General features: G+C 29.0%; 1 protein-coding gene across 6 annotated transcripts in view; it reads right to left on the bottom strand.

Moving 5' to 3' along the window:
- The window catches only part of LOC129911779 (collagen alpha-1(XVIII) chain), a 402,503-nt gene that overhangs the window by 86,110 nt on the left and 300,364 nt on the right, over nucleotides 1-16,029 (bottom strand). For all 6 annotated transcript variants that reach the window (XM_055989696.1, XM_055989697.1, XM_055989695.1 and 3 more), the window contains 2 exons: nucleotides 14,337-14,452; nucleotides 12,364-12,456 (listed from right to left, as the gene is read on the bottom strand). In XM_055989696.1, coding sequence (XP_055845671.1) covers nucleotides 12,364-12,456; nucleotides 14,337-14,452 — 209 coding nt within the window. The remainder of the gene's footprint in view (nucleotides 1-12,363; nucleotides 12,457-14,336; nucleotides 14,453-16,029) is intronic.

Raw genomic sequence — 16,029 nt, forward strand, 5'->3', positions numbered from 1 at the left:
AAGATGAACAAGAATCTTCTTTAGTGCATATCCTAAAATTTGCCCCTCCATCAAAAAATACCATTATATCGTAGGTATATATATTTTTTGTAAGGGATTGTTTTGATTTTTTATAATGATGGATTCTAAAATCTTCATGCAAAATTTGGTTCATCTACCATAACTTTTAAGGGTTTTTCGGCAGTAAGTTTGCAACTGTTATAATAATATGAGTTGACAGATGAAAAACAGGTATAACTTTTTCCAGAGAAGTCAGATTGTCTTGATTTTAGATTTTTTGGAATCAGCATTAACAAATATATTGAAATCATGTATCATATGTGTATATACTACCATAGCCTATTTTTGCTAATTTTGAAAATCTCCATTTCGCGATATGACCTTGAAGTCGCGACAAGCGGACATGAGATTTTTCTAGACTTTTGAGATATGTTATAGAATGGCAAAAGGAAGATATTGAGCAAAAAAAATTTCTACTAACATTCATTCCGAGGTTAAACCCTTATTTAACTGGATTAAAAGGAAACTCAGTTGATGACACAATTAGAGTGGAGTGCACCGTTTTGATATCAAAACTCAAGAAACCTATGAGTAATAAGTGGATTGTACAATTTAAATGGTTTTAAAACTAGTGGTATGACTCAGTCCACTTGTTTATTTGATTCTGAAATCTTTTACTATCCAGAGAATTAAATTTTTGAATTTAAAAATTTATAGCTCAGTGAAGCCAGAACTGCGATTTCCAAATTTTTGAACAAAAATTCTTCTGTCCACCTTTTATCCATGTTTGTCCACACAAAATCAGATATTTTTAACATTTCGTTAAGCTCTTAAAAATATTAAATCTAATCATATGTCCACCCTCCGTTTATGAAATATTCAAAAAAAAAAAAAAAAAAAAAAACAAAATTTACACTGAACGATAAATTCAAAAGACCCAAACATTTTAATACTTAAACAAAGTTAAGCCAATGTTATTAAAATAGAAGAATTAGAACTCTAGATTGAATATATACAATATGAAAACATCATCCAAACCAATTCGTTATGTTTTTTTTTTTTTTTTTGAGTTTTATGTTTTTTTTTTCCGGGTTTATAAAGAAAACAGTCGAAATGTTTACTCTACGATCGTGTAATTTTCACAGTAAGTAAATATTAAGAAAAAGTCAGATGGTAATACTATTCAGTCAGTGATTAAAGGATACTAAGAAAGTCACTCTGGCGTATGCGTAACTTTTTTATTATATTTTTTGAGATTTTATGGGAGTTTTTAAGTACAAAATTTGCTTGAATATCTTCTAAATGTAGGGTAGATAAACTATGATTTATTTTGAATACTTAATGAACTCGAGGAGAACAAACGATTGCCATTGCTGTTTTATACATCTGTCATTATATTTGACCGTTTTAGATGATTTTTCATTTAACATACATAGGGGAGAGTGGGGCCAAATGTAACACTTTTTTCTAAAATCGATGGTTCTCCTACAAATTTGAAAGTGGGTCAACCAGACCTTTTTTAAATTATAGACCCATGTTTTAGCTCCAAGATCCATCATAAAAATTTAGCAAAACATAACGGTAATGTTGAAAAATAAAGCTTCCAAAAAAAAAATCGTGTTGTTTCAACTTACCCCACATACGGGGCAAAGTGTAACACATACCGGGGTAGGTTGTACCAAGAACTAAAAATAAGAGAAAAATACCTTTATTTGATGTTTATATTTATTTATTTTTAATTAATAACAATAAAAACAAACCTCAGTCATGAAATTTTGGTGCAAATTTGTTAAAAGTGGAGCAAATCCAAGATTTCCACAGAAAATTTGACAGTAGTCTTAAATAAAAGTTATTCGAATTCATAAATTGTTTTATAAGCTTTATGAATTCAAGTGGTGGTTCAAAAATGTGTTTCCAATTTCAAAATAAATACAAATTCAATTACAAACATTCATATCCAGGGTTATTTATTATATTATTTAAACAATTTTTCAGTATAGGTAGGTTTTTACATGGTACAACTTGCCCCGGAAAAATGTTACAACTAGCCCCAGCATGAAATTTGGCACATAAAATCAATTTAAAAAAAAAAGCGAAACTGATATAGACATAACATATACACGCAATTTGAGCCAAAACACAGTTGCATATAACAAAAAAACACTTAGCACTCTATCTTTTTCGGGTAAAGAGGTAGACCAAAAATAAAATTTAAAAAAAAAGTTACAAACATGCATTTTTTGGGCACCACTAGTGTAACTTCTCACCCTGTAGTCTAATCTTCATCTGAAGAAAATGTGCCGGTAGATATGCAAAAATTGAGCATTTTTCTCCTTTACGCGTTTCTTAATATTGAAAGGAACATCGCTTTTTTTAGCTGTTAATTCTTACCCCTGTTACATTTAGCCCCACTCTCCCCTACTTCGTACCTATAAGAAAAAAAAGTTTTCTCTAAAACTTTTTTGAACGGTGGACATCAAATATTGACAAATTGTGGACAAATAAATTAGACTAGTTTTAGTTTCGTTAAAAAATGTTGAGGTTCTAGCTTCACGGAGCTCAAATTTATTAAATAAGCAAAATTAATCTTTTGATGGAGAAATCGTTTCAACTCTTAAAAAAAAATATCTATACAAAAATTAATTACCTTTTAATTCTGACAGCACTCTGTACCTACCTCTTTGTGGTATTTTTAGATTATAAAACATTATGTTTTATAGAATATACCGCACCTAACATATGCCCTCAAAGGAAACAAAATTATTATCATTTAATTTCTTCTCGATTGCGTTTTGCTTTTTGAAAATTCATTATGTATATCCAATCAAGACAATAACGCAATAATTACCAAAATCACAAGCTTTGCCATAATTCTATAATCAAATTTTCATATTGAATTCATTGTTGCGTTAGTACATATGTGAAGGTAATTGTGACGCAGCTCGGCGGGTGGTGGCGTTCGTTAGAAGAAGTTGGCAAATTGCCTTGAAATATTAATTTCTATTATCATCTAATTAATGCTGATGAACTTAATTCACACTCTCACACTTAATTATATATTCGTCTTATGCGCTAAAGTTGTACTCATATATAATTAGTTTTTAGGTGAAACAAAATAATTAGATATGATGAGAGTTCTGACTGACTGAATTTCCTTTAAACGAAAACGTTTCAAATTATAATAATTCAAAAACTCAAAATGCACATCGTCGTTATAGTCATCATCATTGTCGTTATTACAAACACCATCACACACACAAATATAGAATAAGTAGAGTTAGAGCAGAGTATCTACTCCAATTTCCCAAATTGACCTAGAATTCCCTTGTCATGAATATTAAAACCGAATTTCAATTTTCCCTTCTTCTTCAGACAAAATGAAAAAAAAAAAAAAAATTGATATCCTCAAAAGGAACTTGTTCTGATGGTGATGGGGCCATACGAGTTTACCAAAGTTACTACTATGAATTCAACTTGTGCTTTCTCCGAGCGAAACTATTCAAAGTAACATTTCTGCAGTTATTATGCGATTAACTCTGTCAAGTTGACATCACACAGAAGCAATAGTTTGTACTCTATATGCTTCCATACAAGCATCATCAGAAATGTTGTTTCTTTATTTACTATACGAGAAGGTTTAGAGAGACCCGTCAAAGAAGAAGGACCTCTATATGCCATTTACGATTACAGGGCTCTACTAAGGCTAAGACTATACACACGACTGCTACAACTTCGACAATGAACATAGGACGATACGAAAACGATATTATAGTAGTTCTCCTTCTACTCTTCTGAATATAATATATGCATAACGTATGTGGTTTACGGAATTGAAAGTCAAATTCTCTTTGGACTGTGCTGCCATCAGGCCACATCGAAAACACATCATTTTGGTGTATTTCCAGTGTATTGACAAGCATTCAATATCCAATTGGTTTAATTGAATTCCATATGCATACCAAACAGAGTCCATACAACGAAAAACGGTCATGGGAATTATACATAGGTGAAGTTCTTTTCAAATGAACTTTACAGCTTTATGAAAATATTTCAGAAGTTTGAGAAGTCCAATTGATAGTAGTTATCAAATCGTTGTTTTAAAAGTCGATAATGTATATATTTTTTTCAGTGAAATCAGCTTAACTGATTGAGGATTCAAGATTTTCATGAAAACTCAGTAGTCTTTGTGAAGGATTTAATACCAACATTGGAGAGCATGATGGGTAATTTCTTTAACAGTTATGTTTTTCTTCATATTGAACTGCTTTCTGAAGAATTTCATCCATAGCACTTTTTTTGTCATTAGGTTTTTTAAGACTATTATCAGGAGTTCTCAATTTTGATAACACTGGTTTACAGCCAAAATGGACACTCAATCCCACAATTTCTTTCTTATGTACTTTGACATCAGGAACTTGGAAATCACTTAAAAAAAAATTACGATGGATACGTTCTCGAGATATGATTTTTCAAAGTTTTTTGTCTTTGTTTTTCCCGGGATACTTAGTATTCAGGCTTTATCTTCAGCCTGAAAGCTGAGTTAATAAGCAAGAAACACTAGAACAACTTTTCCGGGTCACTGCAGCTGTTTAAGTGCAATGTACCTATTAAAACATTTAAAAAAATCTATTTTTTAGAGGATATTTTTGAAAAAAAAAATCTTATTACTGAAAGAAAAAATTAAAATCTTTCGTATCCTCATTGTTTTAAATTTTTCATGTATAATAGTAATACAAAATAAAATGCACGACTGGGTCGCACGAACTTGCTCTTAGAGTTAAAGTTGCTTAAATTTTTAAGACTTTTTATATAGAAATTTGGAAAATGTAGGTACCTAATATATAGGTAAAAAAAAAAAAATAAAATTAGTTTTTTAAGAAAATAAAATAAAATCTGAAATCAAATAATTGCCCTCCAAAACAAGTATGCAATTTTGATTGATATATTAACATGCACTTTTAGAAAAAAAATTTTCAAAATCGTTAGAGCCGTTTTAATTTTTTATAAATAATTTTTTGGAAAAAAAGTTTTAAAATGATATTGGTATGCCATTTTGTAAAAATCACTAATCAACATCTAAAAAAAAATTTCAAAAAAATTCAATGTCCCGTTTTCGAAAATTTGATTTTTGAAAAAATAATTTTCAACATTTTTTTAAAAATCCAAAAATTATTTTTTTTTAAATTTTGTTTTTGGTTTATATTTAAATTATATAAATGCTTCTTCACAAAAAGTTTCGTTGAAATCGAATAAGCTATTTCAGAGATAATCGGATTTGAAAAAAACGGTTCTATGGCAGGTACCGTTAATAATGATTTTCAAAAAAAAATTTTTTTATTGAAAGATAGACCTTGTCTTAAAACTAACATTTGAATTTTTTAAACAAAATCGTTGGAGCCGTTTTTGAGAAATTTCAATTTTACTAAAATCGGTATATGACAAGTACCGTTATTTTTGGTCCAAAAAAATTAATTCCAAAAATCCCTCTGGAGAGGCGCCAAATAATGCTACATACCAAGTTTGACATCAATCGGTTCATCCGTTTAAGCTGTAGCTTCGTTTACAGACAGACAGACTGACAGACGGACAGACAGACGGACTTCCGGGACCCACTTTTTTGGCATTCTCTACCATCGTAATGTCATGGAAAAATGCTATCTCAACTTTTTTTTTTTTACGAATGCATAACTTGATATATAGTACCTTTATCGCAAGTAAAAAATAATCTTCTTCAAAATCTATATATAAATTATAAAGATATGACTATTTTTGTAACCATCATCGACTTTTTCTGTTACTTTTTGAGTTTTTGTCTATAACTTGAAAAAAAAAGCCGAATTTGAAAATTTTTTGTAGATAGGGTAAAGTCGGGTGATATGGCACCACGGGTGATATGGCACCCTTTCAATATCTCCCACTTAGTGACTTCTTTTCAAAGCAAAAAGAGCAAAAAAGAATTAAGTCTGACGTAAGCTATCAGTGGATGCATTCGGATCCGCAGTAACCATTGCCACTAAAATTTAAAAAATGGACAAACAAAAAAGTGAGTTCAATTTGAGCGAAAAGTTTTTTTGTGTAAAATTGTTGTACGTGTGGTTCCAAAAGTATTTGACGTAGAGGGTTCATTTTAACACAAAAAGAACGGTAACGGTTATATTCTTGTGTTTGCTCATTACCATAACTAAGCAAACGTGATTATTCGTGTCATTGGAAAAAAACAGAAGTGTAGTCAAATGGGGGATATGGCACCCAAAAACATCGGGATATATGGCACCGGTGCCATTTCCCCCGCATCTACTTTTGAACCTATTTATTTTTCAACTGACAATTGTATTTACAAAAAACTTCAGCAAACCAGGCCAAGTGGACTTAAACCCAGATCACAGTAGCCGTTGGAGCTGCTGAATGTCAAAAAAAGCAGGACCTAAGCATTTTGCGATTCCCTTCACACTTCACTACATTAAAAAGGCTTCTTAAACGACCAGAGCCTAAAAGTTTGCCAAATAGCTTTCAGATTGGCAGAAAAGTGCGGAATAAGGCAGTAATCATAATGTCACTTTTGGTCTCATGATTCGTGTACGTCTTTCAACAATACATGCAACAAGTGTCACAAAAAAATATCAAAAAGAAATAGGGTGCCATATCACCCTCGATTAGGTGCCATATCACCCTCCATTTTTTCAATCATGTTTTTTTTAATGTTTTTTATTTTTGCAAAAAATAACAAGAAATTATCTTTGAATTACACTTATCTACCTATTTTGTATTTAAGAAATAGTTTTAAAATAAATCCGCCTTTGTTTGAAATAGATGTCTTCTTTATTTCTCAAGTAATAACGAAAAACAAAAATGGGTGCCATATCCCCCGACTTTACCCTAATTAAACTGTTAACAAAGAAAAAAATAACTACAATAATAAAAATTATTAAAATTATTATTGAATTAAACTGTTTAGATTAGTCGTTTATTACTCTGGGAAAACAACGTCAAAAAAACTTTGAAAAATCATATCTCGAAAACCTATCCATAAATATTTTTTTAGATAAGATTTTCGAGAGAAAAATCATATCTCGAAAACCTATCCATAAATATTTTTTTAGATAAGATTTTCGAGTTTTCTGGGCTCAAATCTATACGAAAAATATACTGACACTTGGCGTCTTAAAATTTTTTTTATTTTTTTGTAAACTAGTGTTATTTATAGCTCAAAAAATATTATATAGTTGAAATTTTTAAATTCCTTGGTATATAGATTGGTTGGAAGAGCGTTGAAAATGGCCGATGTTGGTTTTCTTAATAATATTCTTGTACACAAGACTATATTTAATTCGAATTGTACATACTCTTAGTGTTTTAGTTGATTAAATTTTTCAGAGGTAGCTATATGAAACAAAATTGTTCTTTGAATGAAAAAACAACAACAATTTGATTATTTTTTTAGAAAACATATTTTTAAAAATTTTACAGCAGCTTCAAAAATTTTTATAATTAATATTTTTTTTTGGAAAAAAGAACAATTAATTAAGCCACGCTCTAGTTAAAACAGACCAACAACTTACCTACACCAAATTTAAAAATAAAATTCAATCTCCCGTTTTCAAAAATTTTGATTTTTTTAAAACATTTAAATTTTTTTTTTTCCAAAAACTCAAAAAAAAAAAAAATATTTTTGACTTAAACTACTGGACACAATTAAGGGATCAAACAAAAAATCAGTTTTCAGATCTTACGATGAACATTTTTTTTTTTTTTTCAAGCAACTTATTCCACTCACTGGTACATTTTTTTGCGAAATTTTTCTGCGCCATTTTGATAAAAAAAAACACCAAATTTCAAAAAACCACAGATAATTTGTTCATTCAGCTTACATTTTCTTTTTCTGAGATATCGATTGCACTGGAACATTAAAGATGTTTTTTAAAATTTTGAATAAATTTAGGTACCACAAAAAACAAATTTGGTTTAAATTTTTTTTTTTAATATTTGCATTAATTTGAAAAATCATAAAAAGGCTTTTTGCATTAATGATTAAAAAAAATATATATTTTTTGAAAGTCATTTTTTGGAAACGGTTTCATAAATATTTTTGAAATTTTGTTTCTATGTGTCAAATAATAATTATAATTTCTTAAAAATAGTATATTTTTTTATTTTTTGAAATTTTTTAAAAAATTTTTTTTTAATTAAAAAAAAATAATTTTTTTGAAAAATGGTTCCTCCAATTTTCAAAAAAAAATCCAAAATTCTTTGTTTTACCATAAACTAAACGGTATACTCTTTTTGAAGATTAAAACCATTCAAAAAGACTGCAGTGCACTTACTGGTTTTAACGTGTTTTTTAATCTCACAATTTTTTTTCGGAAATGAACAGTTTGATATACATATTTCATCAAACTTTTGTGCATTTTTAATTCAAAATGGTGTATCAGTCTCACATTTGATTTAGAAAAATTACCAAATTACCTTTTGAAGGATAAAATTTACACTAACTGGGCGACCTTTGTTAAAAAAAAATACCATCTGATGATTCGAGTCGAGACTTAAAGAATCAATTAAACAAATAATGTCTTTTAAAAAATAGTTTTTGTGATATCAAGACATAATTAAACTGATTTAAAATAAAAATAAATAACGAAACGTAATTTAAAAAAAAAAAAAACATATAGGTAAGTAATACAGTGGACTCTCGTTATCTTGAACATACTATAACTTGAACAATCCAATAACTTGAACATCAAGGGGCACGGTAGTGCCCAGCCAAGTTCTCTAGCAACTTTGGCACTACACCCTTATTTACAGGAAACAACTCAGGCCATTTTCGACCCCCCTCTAACTTCCACACCAAAGATACTAGAAATTTCAAACTCGCTTCATTTGTTAAGCTGGTCAAAACAAAACTCCTCACAAAATTTCAGCTTGCTACGATGAGTAGTTTCTGAGATATAGGGCTTCGAAAATCTCAAAAACCGTAACTGACTGACTGACTGACTGACTGACTGACTGACTGACTGATTCACTCACTGACAGATCATCAAAATTATGGAGAACTTCCCGTTATCGTAGAAACTTGAAATTTTACACGGTGATAGGACTTGTGGTGTATACAAAGGAAAAAATCGAAAATTAGAGATTTTCAATTCAGGGGGCGTGGCATCCGCCCATTTCCGCTGAATTTTCATCAAATAATTTAGAGCACTTCTGATTATCTTAGAATCTTGAAATTTGGTAGAATAGTAGAGTTGGTAGTTTATACAAAGGAAAAAATTTTAAATTTGAGAATTTCAGTCAGGGGGCGTGGCAACCGCCCAATTTACTGAATTTTCATCAAATATAGAGATTTTCAATTCTACAGCCTTACCTTGCAAAAAGTAGTGAAATCACAACAAAAACATTAATGTTAAAAAAAGAGCCAAGTTCTCCTATGTTGAAATTATGCTGGCACAAAAAGTACTGAGATGTAAAAGTGTACCAAGTTCTAAAGTTTGGGTTCAAATTCGTATCAATAAAATTTTGATTGTTTACTTGGCAATTTTTGAAATAACTTTAAAAATCGGAAATTAAAAGAAAAATTGTCAAGAGAACAATCAAAATTTTATTGATACGAATTTGAACCCAAACTTTAGAACTTGGTACACTTTTACATCTCAGTACTTTTTGTGCCAGCATAATTTCAACATAGGAGAACTTGGCTCTTTTTTTAACATTAATGTTTTTGTTGTGATCCTATTTTCTTGAACTTTTTTATTGCTGACTCTGTAAGTTGAATAATTAAAATATTTGAAGCTCTGTAATTTGAACAAATAAATTGTATTTCAACAGAAGTTTGAATTTCCTACACGTAGGTTACTACGTTCGTAATCGTGTTTTGCGTCATTTACATGAATTTATATTAACAAATTAAATTCATACATAAACCAAGACTTTTTTATATGTTCCAGTAACTTGAACATTCCAATAACTTGAACAGGCCTGGTTTTGTATGTGTTCAAGTTAGCGAGATTCCACTGTATTCACAATCGAGCTTTAGAAATGCACAGCAGCTTGTTCTTAAGCCTAATTTTAAATCTGTACACAGAGAAAAATATGACCCGCTAAAAACTAACAGATTGCCATATTGTTTTACCGTCCATACATTTCATAAGGAAATCTTATTAAAATCAACGATTAATAAGGTTTTTTTAAGGAGATTTCTTATTATTTTTATAGAGAAAATCTTATTAAAATTTGACTGAAAAGTTGATTTTTTTTGCAACTTAGCACTAGAACAAAAATCGCGATCAATATTTTCATGGCAGGTTGGTTCAGGTGGTAAGGTGTGCGACTAACAATTTAAAGTCTCCAGTTCGATTCCCAGCCTGGTCATCTTTTTTTTTATTTTTTTGCAGATTTTAAAACAATAAGGAAAACCCGATTGTTTTAATAAGGTTTCCTTCTTGGATGAAAACCATAGAGAAATCTTATTGTTTTTGTTCTATTTTATGTGGTCTATTTTTCTCTGTGTAGCAGGACTACTAGAATGTATTCTTACTCTTCTATAGTTGCTGAATCACTAAAATTGAGAACAATTGACCGGTATTTTCCATTAAACCGTGATTGTAATTATTTAAAATCTCATACGGCTTTTTTTGATGATAGTGGAGTAACTAAAGCTCAAAAATTGGCAATATTAGGGAACCCGGCCGAACAGCTTAGATTTTGATGATCTTTTTTTCAAACGTCGGTAATTAAAAATACTTTAAAGTCTATAGATTAAAAATTGCCGGTGTTGCCGTTTTGATTTTTTAAATTTAATTGAAGATTTTTGTGAACAAAAACAAATTTTTTTCAAAAATTTTTCTTAAATTTCATAAATTAATTGATGCCAAAAGATTGTCTAGGAAATTCAAGGAAAAAAAATATATGGGAGTGAGGGACAATCTTCCATAGTTCAAGCGATAGATGCAATTTTCTTATTAATTGACTTCAAACACAAAAAAAATATTTGAACACAACGGCAACACCTACAATATTCAAATATACATTTTTTAAAAGCTAGAAGCTTAGTCATATATGTAAAATTAAAATTAAGTTAATTGAATGAACGGCTTTTGAAAGAATGGTAATTGAACTCAGATTTTTGAAAAAAAAAAAAATATTGAAAAAATTTTAACATGTCGTTTTTTAAACTTGGTCGTTATATAAAATGCATTTATTTTCAAATTTTTTTGGCCGCATTTATTATGATTTCAAATTATAAAGGGAAATGTCAATATGTATTACGGTTTATGAAAAAAATTAAAAAGTATTTCATTTTCGAAGAACTTTTTTTAATAAAAGTTTTGAAAAAAAATGTAACTTATTTTTTTTTTAAAGTTCAACATCTAAACACAAAAATTATTTTTTATTCATTTAATAACCCTTACTGTTGAAAGTTAAATAGCAAAAATTTAAAGTTCCTATTTACCACAGTCTTTGAGAAAATTAATTATTTCAATGCAAAAATTTAGTTTTAATAAAAAAAAAAACCAGTGAAATTGAAGTAATTTTTAATTTTTGTTTTCAAAAGTGTGATATATTTTACCTTTTTTGATCCGAAATTCAACTGATAATATTTATGGCCAAAAATTTTTTTTAAATAAATTCATATTTTATTAGAAAAAGTTTGGAAAAAAGTCATTTAAAATTTTTTTTTTTTAATTCTGAGTTTGAGGACCATTTTTTCAAAAAGTCTTGATTAAATTTAGTGGATTTAAATTTAAGAGATAAGAATGAGCTTCTGGCTTTTTAAAAATGTATTTTAAAATATTGTAGGTGTTGCCGTTGTTTTCAAAATATTTTTTTTGTGTTTGAGGTCAGAATGTTAAAAAAATTGCATTTATCGCTTAAACGATGGAAGATTGTCCCTTACTGCCTTTTATATATTTTCCTTAAATTACCTAGAGAATCTTTCGCTATCATTTGTTTTATGAAATTTAAGCAAAAAAAAAATGGTTTTGTTAAAAAAAAATTCATTTTAATTTTAAAAAACAATACGGCAACACCGGCAATTTTTAATCTATAAACTTTAAAGTATTTTTAATTACCTACGTTTTAAAAAAAAAATCGTCAAAATCAGAGCTGTTCGGCCGGGTTCCCTAATAATTTGCTTTAGTTACTCTACTATGAAGTAGATAATTATAACTCAGATTTACTCAGAGAATAATAAATTATTCTGGTGAAATTCCCCCAAACCTATAAATGAATTCGTATGTTTTTCTTATAAACTAAACGAATTAAACTGCATGCTGGTTATGGTGCTTTTGGTGCAATCGACAATATCGACATCGACAATTTACTGGTCACTATTTTGTACAAAATGTATATGTATTAAATATATAGACTTACCGCAATATACTGCCATCCTTTGTTGACCCGCACTAGGAGCGCTTCTTCCTCTGTGATATAGGCTATCGTTCCGGCAGGACTCATTGCTGATTTCTGTACAACCGACATGACGATGGAAGAAAAGTGAATATGAATGTGCGTGGGGAATAATAAAAGGAAAATATTGATATTCATATTTAATCAAGTTATTAAATTGAATCTAGATAATGTTTTTGCAGTTGTTGTTGTTATTTTGATGTGTATTGTTTTGTGTAATTGTTATTGAAATGTATACCGACCATATAACGACTTTCGATATATCAAAAATGGGTTTTCGGTCCTTATAAACAAGGTACCTTTACCTTCATTACGATGACGAATTTTGTCCTTTTGTTTTTGATTGTAGGTAGTTGTAGATGAATTGATGTAAATAAACTTTGAGTGAAAGTTTAAGGACTTTATATATTGAATTTCAATTTCATAGATTTACCACAAACTAAACGTTATAAGCAGATAGAAGTTATTTAGAGAACAGAAAAGCATGAGAGAGAGACTATATAAGCGAATATCTAATTCATTTTGATTTGAATTTGAATTTGATTCTGATTAAAAACAAAAGGATTCTCTCTCTCTCTCTCTCTCTTCCTTCTGCATTATGTGGATGATGATTTCTGATGAATATTGGTCCCCACTATTTCATATCATATTGATGATGTCTGTCTGTTTTTTGGTAATAATAATTGTCCATCAGGCGAATATGTTTACGATAACGAGAAATTGTTTTCCATAATATGAATTTCGATTGAGCTTTTACCTCTACAACAGAGATATGTATCTCTACAATTGTTGTACAGCAATATAAATGTGGTTTTGGAACTTTATGTGAATTAAATATACGAATGTAATGAATATTAGAAAGCAATTTTGAATTATGTATAATTTTCAAAAGCAATTCGATGCGCTTCAAACTTCTCTCTCTCTGCATTAATTCGCTTTTATTGGATATCTATGTACATATGAGAAAATTTATTGATGCATTTTGAACGAATATATCGTTTGGTTTTCATAACAAAAAAGAAAAACAAGTATTTTATCTCTTTTTTGGGAAATAAGTGATGCCACTTAAGTTTTTCAAAATTATTAAATGGAAAAAAAATATTTTTTAACAAAATTTAATAAGATTTCATTGAAAGTAATATAATTCTCGATTTCTGAAACATTCTAGGTTCCTAAATTTTTGATGATTATTTTATAAATTATGGTCAAGTTTTTTTTTTTTTTTTTTTAATTGTAAAAGAAAATTTAAGCATTTTTTTCGAAAGAATTTAATTTTTGAAACTGTTTATTAAATTAAAAAGATTTCCTATCAAGTTTTTAAGATTTATCTTAAAAGGGCTTTGAAAATACATAAAGTACAAAAAATAATCATTTTTATATTTTATATAATCATTTTTGATTTTCATTTTCACATAAAGTGGTAACACTTAAAAATTTCAAAAGCTGTTAAAATTTACAAAAAAAAAAATACAGATGATTGGTTATAAATATTTTACAAAGCAATTAAGATTGCAATGAATATTTATCGATTTACTAGTTTTAATTTGAATTTTAAAATAAAATGCATCGCATAGAAGAGAGACAGACAAAGTGAAAGGAAACCGGAAACCTTTATTAATTGAGTACTTCTATTTTATTGGGAATCCTAATTAATTTTATGCCCAAATTTTTTCTGCATTTTTCCTTTTATTACTCTTTTATTCTCGGAAAACGTTGATAATTTTATATTTTAAGTTTTATTTTATAAAAATTCTTAAAAAATTTATTTTTAATCTTTACCTAATCCTAATCTTTTGTTTTTTTTTTTTCAATTTTGAAATACATTCGTCATCGTAATTATCTTAAATTTAATTTTTAAGAAGGTAATATTTTTTTATTTCTTTTTTTTTTAATTTTATAATTTAATTTAGCTTCTATTAAATCTTTAGATTTATTACCTTGGTCATTTCTTCAATGTTAGCGAATGTTAAAGCACCTGGCACAAATCTCATATTCGATGATGTTGATGACGCTGATGAGGGCAGTTCATCTTGTCTTCCTGATGATGATGGTCCTGGAGAATTAATAAATCAAAAAAAAAAAAAAATAAATAAGAAAAAAGAAAGAAAAGAAGAAATTAAATTAAATTCAACAGTAACGTTTATGTATATATAAAAATGACTTTTGTGGCCGAAAAACGATACACTAAAAAAAAACTTGTGAGGTGAAAAGGCAAATAGCTATACAGCGATTAAATAAAGAAAAAGGTGCACACATGTAAAATAATAAAATCGCATGCATAGCTTCTTACATTTTATCAATTAGGGTAAAGTCGGGTGATATGGCACCACGGGTGATATGGCACCCTTTCAATATCTCCCACTTAATGACTTCTTTTCAAAGCAAAAAGAGCAAAATAGAATTCAGTCTGACGTAAGCTTTCAGTGGATGCATTCGGATCCGCAGTAACCATTGCCACTTAAATTTAAAAAATGGACAAACAAAAAAGTGAGTTCAATTTGAGCGAAAAGTTTTTTTGTGTAAAATTGTTGTACGTGTGGTTCCAAAAGTATTTGACGCCGAGGGTTCATTTTAACACAAAAAGAACGGTAACGGTTGTATTTTTATGTTTCCTCATTGTAATAACTAAGCAAACGTGGTTATTCGTGTCATTTGAAGAAAACAGAAGTGTAGTCAAATGGGGGATATGGCACCCAAAAACCTCGGGATATATGGCACCGGTGCCATTTCCCCCGCATCTACTTTTCAACCTATTTATTTTTGAACTGACAATTGTATTTGCAAAAAACTTCAGCAAACCAGGCCAATTGGGCTAAAACCCAGCTCACAGCAGCCGTCGGAGCTGCTGAATGTCAAAAAAAAGCAGGACCTAAACATTTTGCGATTCCCCTCACACTTAACTACATTAAAAAGGCTTTTTAAATGACCAAAACCTAAAAGTTTGCCAAATAGCTTTCAGATTGGCTGAAAAGTGCGGAATAAGGTAGTAATCATAATGTCACTTTTGGTCTCATGATTCTAGTACGTCTTTCAACAACACATGCAACAAGTGTCACAAAAAAATATCAAGAAGACATAGGGTGCCATATCACCCTCGATTAGGTGCCATATCACCCTCCATTTTTTCAATCATGTTTTTTTTTAATGTTTTTTATTTTTGCAAAAAATAACAAGAAATTATCTTTCAATTAAACTTATGTAACTATTTTGTAATTAAGAAATAGTTTTAAAATAAATCTGCTTTTGTTTGAAATAGAAATCTTCTTTATTTCTCAAGTAATAGCGAAAAACGAAAATGGGTGCCATATCCCCCGACTTTACCCTACATAACTTACTATAACCAACAAAAAAAAGTACCTACAGATTTTAAACCATATACCTCAACTAAATAAACCACTGGTCGAAAAATTATAAAAAGCTGAGTTTCGATAACTTTAACTTTTCATTGCTTTCTTAAAAAATAGTTGGAACATTTTTATCAATATGATTGGTGGGAACTATTTTACGGGAATCAAATGCGTCCACAAACATTTTTCCCTTATATTTTCAATAACTTTTAGGACATATTTTTGCCTAATAAAATAAGAATTTTAAATACACTTTTCGAAATTTATCTTTTAGACAATCTTT

This window comes from Episyrphus balteatus, chromosome 2 (assembly GCF_945859705.1).
Source record: "Episyrphus balteatus chromosome 2, idEpiBalt1.1, whole genome shotgun sequence".
Classification (NCBI taxonomy): Eukaryota; Metazoa; Arthropoda; class Insecta; order Diptera; family Syrphidae; genus Episyrphus; species Episyrphus balteatus.